Genomic DNA, 11,244 nt, shown 5'->3' with positions numbered 1-11,244 from the left:
AATAAATTTAACAGTTTATCCATACTTTTTGTATACAGCGAGTTCGATAAATGGACTGCCATCGCTTTACTGCGAACTCACAGGAGTCAGAAAAGTTCACTGAACGGTAAGTAAAAGTAATATAAAAATTCAAAATTTATTAATTATTTATTCATACTAAAAGTGAAAAGTACAATTGCTACAGTTGTTAATAGTAATACGACTCGTTTGCGCACAATTAGAACTGAATCAGTTGCATTAGTCACAGAACTCAGAGGCCGTTGTATATTACTCCTATTATTATAATAGTCATGTTATATAATTCCTCTCTTCTACAAGTCCCTGAGACTCTTAATATCACAGTGAGCTAAAAATGTTCAGTAGTATTTTTATCGCAGTTTGCGAATAACTATACCTTATTAATCAAAATTCTTCATCAGGTGCTTCATTTAAGAATTTTTCATATCGTAATTTTGTTTTTTCCGGAATTATTGCCGATCATTCCAATATTCCAGGGTTCTTCTAACAAATTCTCTGTTTCCGAATCGCTCATTATTCTTTATCAAAAAACACCGCTGCACTTTCAATCAATACTTTTTATCGAATTAATCGACAACTGGCAGAACACAATTTTTGTTTGTTTGGCAATAATCCATAGTAACACAGAGCCGTCTAAATTCGTAATCTCAATACGTTCATTTTATTTAAAAATTATGTATTTATAATTTTGACACTGATACTGATTCCGATCGTGCAAAAAACGTTATAAGCATGTCGAACAGTAACAAACCCTTACCGTTCTCCATACTTAATATACTATAAGAACAATTTCTATAACGGAAAAAAAATTGATTTTACAGTAAACCCGTTTTTTAAACGAGTAGGCCGATGTGTCAGCGTATTTTTGAAGGATACCAATGCTCGACCATCGACCGTCTTCTGTTTAATAAAAACGCTCAAAACTCAAAATGCGTTATTCGTTATTAAATTTTTAGGCGCTGCACGATTGAGCGTATTCAGCGTATTACGTGCGTGCTTACCCTTAAAAAATAAACTTAATTTGGACATAATAATTGAAATCTCGAGATTTGACAATGGTTTTAGAGCAGTTTTGAGGTAATTTTAATTGATTTTTGCATGCGCCAATTGGCTTAGTCCAGAAATGAAGAGCTATTTTTGGGGTGTCTAAAATTAAGGCATTTTGTAAGTTTTTTAGATCTTTTTCGGATGGTTACTTTTGGGAAAACACTAAATTTGTAGGATTCTACCCTGTTTTTCGTGTGCCCAATTTTTGGTGGCCTACACATATTTGGGAACTTTTGGGGTGGATAAAAATTAATGATTTTTGAGAGGTTTTAGGCCCTATTTGGTTGTTTGCTTTTAGACAAACAGCTAAATTTGTAAGATTTTGCCTTGTTTTTTAAGACGCCAAATGTCCTGGCCCAGAAGTAAAAAGCCATTTTGGGGTGTGTAAAAACAAGGTATTTTATTGTTTTTTTAGAGCGTATTTGTAGGATTCTACCCTGTTTTTCGTGTGCCCAATTTTTGGTGGTCTACAGATATTTGGGAGCTTTTGGGGTGGATAAAAATTAATGTCTTTTGAGAGGTTCTAGGCCCTATTCGGTTGTTTGCTTTTGGGCAAACAGTTAATTTGTAAGATTTTGTCTTGTTTTTTAAGACGCCAAATATCCTGGCCCAGAAGTAACATTCTATACTCTACTGTAATTAGGAGTTGCGCAATTTTAGGGGGCCCCGCCCAAATTGCCGGCGTCCAAGCCTCCCTTATCCGCAATAACAGTGACGGGACGTTCAGTTTGGACGAACTCAGAGACAGAATCCGGAAAAATCCGGACTGTCATGAGCCCTACACCACTCTAGTCATTATTGAAAACACCCACAACATGTGTGGCGGAAAAGTAAAGTTAATCATAATAAAAAACCCAAAAGTATTATTGTCCCGCTTCAGGTATTACCGTTAGATTGGATCGAAAAAGTGAAAAACATTTCAAAAGAGTACAACATTCCGGTCCATATGGACGGGGCTCGCGTCATAAACGCCGCCGTCTACCTCAAAGTACCTGTCGAACGCGTCGTCCGGGACGTGGACACCGTTTGCTTCTGCCTGAGTAATTTTTTTTTCTATAATAAAATTTTGCTTTACTGTGAAAATTTTTCTATAAAGCACTCAAACATAAAATCTTGTGCGCTATGCCCTCGGCTTTATTTATAAAACAGCTTCTTTCATAAAGAATTGCATCATGTGTAGGGTACTTATTAGCTATTAGATAAATAGCTGTTAGCTGTGTCATACAAGTAACTCGTAATTAAATTTATTTTTATTTATTTCCAGGTATTAGCGACATGAAGTCCAAGACATTTCAAGTGGACTTGTCGGGCGTCCAAACCAACATTTAGAGTTGATAAAAAAAATCTGTTGACTGTTTTGAAAAGTCAGAGTCCAACAATTACTTACGGCAAAAAAATCTGAAACAACAGCTATTTTGTAATATTGTAATAATAATAATAATAATAATAATAATAATAATAATAATAATAATAATAATAATAATAATAATAATAATTTAGCAAACAATTAATAGATAATGTTGTAGCAGGTAGGTATAAAAATCTTTATGGAAGATTGATTTAAAAAATGGTAATTATTCGCGTATGTAAATTTGTATTTTTGCGTGTGTATAGAATTCTTGTTTGCGGTACCAAATAAACACTAGTTGCACAAAAATGCACCGTCAGACACTTGATTCGACTTATTTCCTGGCGTTCCGTAAGTTTATTGCACTGTCAGGGAAAAACGCCACCACAACCACCGCCACCAGCGGCAGACAGTTCATTTACCGAACTCGGTCCATCCATTTTATTGACTCCATTTATGCAAACAGTGCCGGATTATTTGCTCACAATTAAAATTTTAAGCATATTAACCCTTCAGCCCCGCATTTGTTAATTTATTATTTGAACAAGAATCCGCCCTAATTACGTAGGTACAATGCGAGGAAAAACTACCTGTTCAAATGCGTTTAATTAAGGGCCGATTTACCCCAATTCCTCATTTGGCCGAATTGTTGGCGCAGGGACGCCCCATTCAAACATAGAACAATGGCGTTATTACGATGACTAAATGACAAAATGCGTGTTGACTTATTAGCTGATCTGCGGGGATTTACTCGGCGATTTATGGGAGCCTCCGAGGGGACAGATGACATTTTGACGACACTTACAGGACCGGATTATTATGTACACGACCGAGTTATTAACCTGTTGACTCGTCCGGAGATTATCCGGGAAAAAATCGATTTCATTCAAAGTTTCGAAATTCTATCAATGAATGGCATGCCCTCTTGCACTCCCGATTACGTTCTGCCAAATCGGCGGATTTTTGCCGGAAATGGAATTACATATAAATCGGGACAAAAGGTTAACAGCTTGATAATGGACGTGACAAGGGATACCTACAATTTCCAACTTTCGAACCACTTTTCCAGAATAATTTTTTTCTTTGAAAAAGATATAAGCAGGGTCTGGTATTTCTTTGAGCCGGAAAATTGATTTTGCATTTTTGTCTATGACTCCACAATATTGATATAAATGTAACAATTTTCGCAAATGATCCGTTACAATGACGTACCAACAACGATAAAATTAAATTACAAGATTTTAAAAATTCTAGTGATTAATTCGTTACATGATATCTCGATACTAGCCAGTATGGTAACAGATTGCTAAAAATAAAACCATTAATTAATATTTCATTGTTTACTTAAGCTGCATTAAACTAAATTTAAATCAAAAATATGCACTTATTGTTAGTTTACTATTCCAGCAAATAGAGGAAATTCCTTTGATTTATCACAGTTTGTGTCAATGTTTTCTTGGCAAGTTGTGCCGAAGCCATATCGCTAATCGCTTTCAGTAATTGATATAATTCTTTTGTTGGAGCAACTTTGCACATAATTGTGACAAGTTTTCTGTGATAGCAAAGAAATTAATCCCTTCAACCCTGTTTTCACTTTTTTTATTATTATTTGTTTCATTTATGAAAGAATAAATCAACTCTCAGGCAAGTTCAACGATTTCAATTTCTATTACAAAATAATTAAAATTTATTTTGCTACGACTGCTATGAATAAGTACATAAAATTGAGAAAATTTGACGAAATTATAAGCATATGCAACCAAAAAAAAAATAATAATAATAATAATCTGGTGTAGAACATTGTGAAAATTAAAATAAATCCGAAAGAAAAATTATTAATTTTATTACTAAATAATTAATTATTTAAGAAAAAAGAAATCAACTTTGGAACAGTTCTAAGATTCCATACAGATCTCCTTTCAAACAACTAAGTAATTAGAATTTTATTTTAACCTATGTTATACACTGCATTTTGATTTATTTATTGAACACAAAAATTTGTAAAAATAAAAAAAATGAGAAAAGTAAGGAAAATCTTCGAGAAATCGGACGAAACCAGGGAGAATCTCGGAGAATTAATGAAATCAAAGCAAAAAAATATAGAAAATTAAATATTCGTTTAAGTAATCAATATAAAAAATTCTTGAAAATATCATTAATAAAAATCAAACAAAATCAGATAAAATCTAACAAAATCAGGGAAAATCCGAGAAAATCATGAGAAATCACAGCAAAAAAATTTTTATACTGAGTGGCTAGAAAAAAACAAATCCTGTTGTTTAAATCCTGCTCATATCTCCAGAACGCTTTCAGATACCGATTTCATTTTTTGTGCCCTAAGAGCCTAAAGATAAAATTAAAAAAATCCCTGTTACCTATTTGTTTGTGTTTTTTATAATATTATTATTAATAATAATAGTAATAATAATAATAATAATATAATAAAATAATGTTAAGCAAAATAAAATCTTCATTGCATAAGCAGTATAAAAATACAGATAAAATATATGAAAAAAATTCCAAAAAAGTAAAAACGCTGACAAAATTGAAACAGTAATAGTTGTGCTAAACATTATAAATTACGAAGAAAAATGCTCTAAAAATTGACCCTTTACGGTTTTTAACTGGAAATTATAAAAAAATATCTAGATCTATTGAAATACAATTATATAATTTAAAACATTTAAGAAGTGGGAAATTCAGATTTCAGCATTCTTAAGAGAAGAAGAAGAAGAAAAAGTTTTAGCTGAAGTTGCTTTTTCGGAAAAAAATCCGTGCAATTTATTCGAAATATTGTGACTTTAAAATTTCTAAATTTCTAAAACCATTTTTTACTTTTAGAAGAGGTAGAGAAATGGCAAAATTGTTATTTTAGAAGACTCCAAATAATAGTTTTTTTATTATTTTTCTATCATTGTATACAATTTTACGAATACAATTTTAATAAAAAAAATTAACATTTTAATAAGTTGTCGGTTTTATTGCTAAGTAAGTTTTTTGTTACATGAAAACAAAGTGACCAATTTTTTGTTGAATTTTTCTATAGTTATGTCTATTTTTTTAATCAAATAAATTGTAACCACTATTTTAAACCAAAAACTATTTTTTTTTAAATATTTTTTCTTACGTAGGTACATATACCAGGTCCGGCATCCTTATTAGGCATCCAAGAAAATCACAAGTTGTAATTAAATAATATCCTCGAAATTTTACAATCGTTTGACAATTTTTAATTTTTATTATAAATAAAATCGTGGCAGTTTTATGAGTTTTCGGGCAGTAAACACAATTTATCTATAAAGTTTTTAATCTAAGTAAATCCTTACCTGCGAGACCAATAACTTTTATTTTAACAACGAATTTAAATACGAAAACTTTTTTATGTCGACATTTGTTCACCCTTGCTTTATTGATTCTTTAGAATATCTCAACTATGCGTCAAAAAATTATTATACAAGTAAATGCGAGCAAAAAATAGCATTTTAAGCGAACAAAACTGAAAAATTTCGAGCGTGTTCCATTCCCAATAATTATAATTCGTCAAAAAATTGAATAAAATCGCTTGCTGAACCTGATGTAGGTCTCGTAAACCTCTCCCCAATCAATATTTTAAAGCTTCTATCGTAATCGTGAGTGCGATAAATCAGTCCCGACTCCTAGTAGTAGTCTGTCCTATTCCTAGTAGCCCTCTCTTACCCTTTTAATAAAAATCATTCCCCCATATCATCTCCAGGTACTTCGCACTTGGCAATATGGGAGTCATAAAGTCCTCTACCAACAATATGGTGCGAATATCCTCGGTGATGACTGGCTACAGAGGTATAAACAAATTTCCGTTCCTCAAATCTCTCTACCTATCGTCGCTGCCGGAGGCGTTCCCTCGCAATCGCCGCCCCCAACGAAGCTCGGCGCTCGCCGCCGCCGCTCTCAGTCGCATTCCGCCGCCGCCGCGACTCTCGAATGCCACGCGAAACCCAGTGCCAGTGCGTATGCAGCAGACAATCGGTGCACACATGGACCAGGAGGACCAGCATCTAGCGGAAGAGTACGTCCAGGACTTCGTCCTCGACCACTTGGAGAGCGTGACGGTCAAGAGCGAGGATAAGAGGATGGAGGAGTGGGTGCAGAGGGATGACAGGTGCCGGCAGTGGGACGACAGGAGGATACCGCCGCTGTCGCCGCCGCCCGACTCCATGTACCCCCAACAGCCCATGCTGGTCAGCATGGCCGTCATGAACGCGCCGGGGACTCCCCCACAAACCCCCCCGAGTAATTCCCCCGACAACTGCCGCCCGCCGATGATGGACGAGATGATGTGGTTCCCGCAGACCGTCAGGTCCGAGCCCTTGGACCTCAGGCCCCTGCACTGCATGGGCGGCGAGCCCGACTGGGAGCGCAGGGAGTATATCCCGTCAGGGATGATCATGGATAATGGGCACCATATCATCCATCAAAGGTACAGAAAAGTGAACCAATGTGATAGGTTTTCTATGATTTTTCATTCCAAGTTATCACTTGTGAAAGTCTTGTTTTATCGCATTGCATTGATAACATGTGTAAGTTCGATTTAATTAATTCATTAATAAATATCACTACTGTTGAAAGAAATTGTTACAATGATGCAAATCAACGGCAAATTGAATGGCAGAGGTCACATCGTCCAAATGAATTTATTGCATATTTTGGTCAAAGTTCTGGATACTTGGGAGAATTTTTCATTATTAACCAATTAAAGTGTAACCCGTTTTGATTTTTTTGTGTTCTAAACGCTAATAAATTAGCACAGGCGTCTAAATAGTGGTGACTAAACATTAAAAATACAGGCTGATCTCAAATGACGCACTAAACAACCGATTTACGTTTATTATTAAAATGTTATACACAATGAACAAGAATTGAAGTGAAAAGTGCCAATTTTAGATAGAACTTAGTACCGAATGAAAATATACATAATTAGTTAAGAATAGGTAATATTTTTTTATATAAAATGTGATTTAACGATGTGATAAATTTCTCAAATACCAACTTGATAATTTACAAGAATAGAAATAGGTTGGTGTTAAATATTTTAAAAAAATATTTTTTTTTTGTGACAGTGCAAAATAAGTTGAACTACTTGACTCGGCTTTCGCCTTGTTACGCTATTTTCGAATCTATGTGTGTTTTATTACTTAATTCGATTTATATGTTTTCGTTAATAAATGCAGAAGTCATATTTATTTGTTGGAACAGTTTTAAAATTGTCTGTCTTCACATTTGTGTCACGTTCTAGTACACACCCTGTATAAGAGTATTTGTTGTTAGTGTGGTATTCTTGGATCAACCTGTACAAATGGAGGTTGTGGTAGACGGTTAACAAGAAAAAAAATTAAAAAACATACAAGATGAGTTTTTTTAGAATTTTCCTCATGTTTTTTATTATTTCTGATGACATTCACAAATAAATAATGCCTAAATCTGTCTTGTGGAAAAAATATTTATAGAAATTGTTGCTTCCACGTAATTTTAATCAAAATTTAACTTATTATTAATTTGCTTCTTCCAAACTAAATGTATGTAATTATTGATTAAACTTCGTAATTTTGTTTAAGTTGTCATTTACTATACTATCTCGAAAAATAAAGTCGCACCGAATTCAGCCTTTGCTATTAAAAATACTCAATGTTTTTCTTTAAGTATGTGATTTTTTTCAGAATCTTATACCCTTTCTCATAATAAAAAATAATTAATTATGTTTGTTAATATCAATAATATTAAAAATATGTAAATTAATCGAAATTCTATGATGATTTTTAGCATGAAGTTTTCAAGTTATTTTTTTATTATTTAAATTTAAAATTTTTACTAAATCAATTATTTTTTGGGACTAGCAACACTTACTTCCTTAAGGGTTTTTATCACAAAATAACACTTCAGCATCGCTTGTTTTCAGAAGATACAAGAAATAACTATTTTTGCAGCTATTTAATAGAAATCAATTAATTTTAATTATGAGAAATTTTAGAAAAATTCTGAAAAAATTCATAGATATAGAGCAAATCACATAGTTTTTAATCCCAAACGCTGATTTCTGTGTGATTATTAGTTTTTGAGATACAGTAAAAAATACTTTCAGCAGATATCACCCTGTAGACGAAAGTGTGGATTGTAAAACATTGAATTATTTTTTTCCAATTTTTAAAATGTGGGCAATGTTTTTTAAATGTTGTTTATGTAATTGTTTAAGATATTTAAGATGTCTCATAAATTTATAAAAACTAAATCAAGAAAGGCGATTTGTACAAAATTAATGTGACCATGTTTCGGTGACAAAAAAATTGGATCAAAAAGACAACAAGACTTTAAAACTAACAGCAACTGTACTGTCGCTGCTTTTCAACATTCCCACTTTATGTGTAAATTGTGTATTATCACAAAATTCATTTCAAAAATTGGACTTCAGACTCGGACTCAATTCTAACATGTTTCAAACATTAGGTGACCAAAAAAAACAATAAACAGAAAATAAAATATATTGATCAGCTTAATGTTCTAAAAACGGTTTGTAAAATTTGATTGATAGATGTATTATTTGGTTTTATAGTCCAATTTTCCCTCATTTTTCTTAAAAAAAAATATCTAAATAAACTGGGTTTTTTAAACAAACACGAAGAGTAAAATTTTAAATTTTTGAGTGTTATTTTTTTATTAAATTAATTATTTTTAAATTTAATTACTTTTTAATCATTAATATACTTGCATAATTTGAAAAAAAAAGATGAAAAAAAATAGTAATTTTAATTTTAATTCGTTGTTAAAAGTCACGCATTTAATTGCGGATTAAATTAATGATGCTTCTATAAACCGACCCTTATTTATTGTCGGCTTATTTATTAGTTTTTTGCCCAAGGAGTAAGGGAAAAAAATTACGACTATTTCAATAGATTTTTTTATTTGCTATTTTTAAGTCAAAATTTCCTTTCAGGCCGCAGTCGGTGTGCAGCGGCGCCAGCACAGTGTCCCCCCGCCTCAACCACAACACCACCAGCGGCTACTCCACGTGCAGCGACGACCTGGGGCTCGACGACCAGATGCTGATGACCCTCTCCGTCCGCGAGCTGAACAAGCGGCTCCACGGCTGCCCCCGCGAGGAGGTCGTCCGCCTCAAGCAGAAGCGGCGCACCCTCAAAAACCGCGGCTACGCACAAAACTGCCGCTCCAAGCGTCTCCAGCAGCGCCACGACCTGGAGCAAACCAACCGCTCCCTCCAGAGCGAGCTCCACCGCATCAAGATCGAGCTGGCCAGGGTGAGCCAGGAGCGCGACCTGCTGAAGCAGCGGCTGAATCTGGGCCGGCAGCAGGTGCAGCACCTCAACTCCGAGGGCCAGAGCTCGCCGGAGTTCTATCTGTGACATCATTTTCCGGGGCGGAGGATCTAGTTCGGCCCCAGAGACTTTTTGTACAAAGTGCGGAGGCTTCTTAGCGTCTAGGGTAGAGGTCGCTTTCGGTTTTGATTCGGTTCGAGGTCACGGATGAGTGATACTGCATATCTTTTTTAGTTTTTCGGTTTTTTATTGACGATGATATATTTTTATATGGATCTGGTGGCGACGAGGCCCGACGGTTGTGTTTTTGAATGATATATCTATACTATGTTACGTTGTGTAAATAACATTAGTATCAATAAATTTATGGTTTAGAACACTCCTTGCTTTTTATTTACAAATCTAGATGACCATGCCTGTAGGTGAAGTTTGCAACTGGTTACAAAAAAATTAGGTTAAAACACTTAAATGAGCAGTTAGTGGCGAAAGACTTTGGTAACTTGTAAAAAAAAAGGATTTTCCAATTTTATGATTCTCATAAAAAAAGCATGGGAAGTAAACATTTTCAAAAAAAAATTCTACCACTGCTAAAAATCAGAATAAGAAAAGAAAGACCTACAATGGTCGGTCCTTTTGACACTACATCAAAATTTTAAGTATTTTGTAGTATTTTACTGACAAAAATCACAATAAGAAAGAGCATCAGATTAGTCGTCCTTTCGATTTTTCGACAAAATTTTGGCCTTGTCTTTTGGTTTTAAAAATTGTGAGAAAAAACTTTTCTGAAGCAAAAATTTCCATAATATTTCCTCTGCCATTGGTAAAAATCAGAAGATAAGAACAAAGACAGACAACGGTGAGTCATTTTGACATTACAAGAAAATTTTAGCCGTTGTTTAATTTTTAAAATTGTTAGGTCACAGAATGTTTAAGAATAAAAAAACGTCAAAAAGTTGTTTCTTGACAAAAATCAGAGGAAACGTCGGACCACAACAGTCATTCTTTTGACATCACGTTATAATTTTCAGCTTTTTGTTTGATATTATATAAAAATTGTTGGGTGAAAAGACGTTTCTGAAGCAAAAAATGAAAAAAAAAATCATGTCAAAAAAATTATGTTCAAAAAAAAATTTTCAATAATAGGATTCCAATGGCAAAAATTAAAAGACACCTCGGACGACATTGTCCTTTCAACCCTAACCAAAATTTTGGGCTTTTTGTTTGATATTATTAAAATTGTTGGATAAAAAGAAGCAAAAAATAAAAAAAATTCTTCCACTGGTAAAAGTCTTGTGTCCAGAAAAATATGTTGAAGCAAAAATTTTCAATATTTGTTTGTGTCACTGGCAAAAATCAGAAGGCCATTGGGAGGACGTCGTCCTTTAGACAAAATTTTGAGCTTTTTGTTTGATTTTAAAATTGTCAAATAAAAAACCGTTACAGACGCAAAAATTTGACAAAAATTAAAAGAAATATCAGGGTAAGGTAATAATTTGTAGCGAGTGAAGAAGATGCGAAATTAACCAA

General features: G+C 33.6%; 2 protein-coding genes and 1 long non-coding RNA gene across 3 annotated transcripts; 2 read left to right on the top strand and 1 right to left on the bottom strand.

The window, feature by feature from the left end:
* Positions 1–128: 128 nt before the first annotated feature.
* On the bottom strand, positions 129–1,049 carry LOC107398024 (uncharacterized). The gene is made up of 2 exons (XR_001575023.2): positions 395–1,049; positions 129–346 (listed from the first exon to the last, which is right to left on the bottom strand). It is a non-coding gene; the product is annotated as an uncharacterized LOC107398024 (long non-coding RNA).
* A 522-nt stretch (positions 1,050–1,571) lies between these two features.
* LOC135266265 (uncharacterized) lies at positions 1,572–2,409 on the top strand. Its single transcript, XM_064356597.1, has 4 exons — positions 1,572–1,585; positions 1,658–1,895; positions 1,946–2,105; positions 2,330–2,409. Exons 1-4 carry the CDS (start codon positions 1,572–1,574, stop codon positions 2,392–2,394), a joined length of 477 nt encoding a protein of 158 aa, XP_064212667.1. The 3' UTR covers positions 2,395–2,409.
* Positions 2,410–6,150: 3,741 nt separating this feature from the next.
* Positions 6,151–10,096, top strand: tj (traffic jam). Its single transcript, XM_964817.4, has 2 exons — positions 6,151–6,869; positions 9,378–10,096. Exons 1-2 carry the CDS (start codon positions 6,166–6,168, stop codon positions 9,802–9,804), a joined length of 1,131 nt encoding a protein of 376 aa, XP_969910.3. The 5' UTR covers positions 6,151–6,165; the 3' UTR covers positions 9,805–10,096.
* The last annotated feature ends 1,148 nt before the right edge of the window (positions 10,097–11,244 follow it).

Source organism: Tribolium castaneum, chromosome 5 (assembly GCF_031307605.1).
Source record: "Tribolium castaneum strain GA2 chromosome 5, icTriCast1.1, whole genome shotgun sequence".
NCBI lineage: Eukaryota > Metazoa > Arthropoda > Insecta > Coleoptera > Tenebrionidae > Tribolium > Tribolium castaneum.
This window is presented reverse-complemented; position numbering and strand designations above follow the sequence as displayed.

Excerpts from the sequence above, each read along its gene's own strand:
- LOC135266265 (XM_064356597.1), top strand. Across the intron at positions 1,896-1,945 it reads ACAACATGTGTGGCGGAAAA|GTATTACCGTTAGATTGGAT; the intron begins GTAAAGTTAATC and ends GTCCCGCTTCAG. Across the intron at positions 2,106-2,329 it reads CACCGTTTGCTTCTGCCTGA|GTATTAGCGACATGAAGTCC; the intron begins GTAATTTTTTTT and ends ATTTATTTCCAG.
- tj (XM_964817.4), top strand. The coding sequence starts at position 6,166 with ATGGGAGTCATAAAGTCCTCTACCAACAATATGGTGCGAATATCCTCG. Across the intron at positions 6,870-9,377 it reads CACCATATCATCCATCAAAG|GCCGCAGTCGGTGTGCAGCG; the intron begins GTACAGAAAAGT and ends ATTTCCTTTCAG.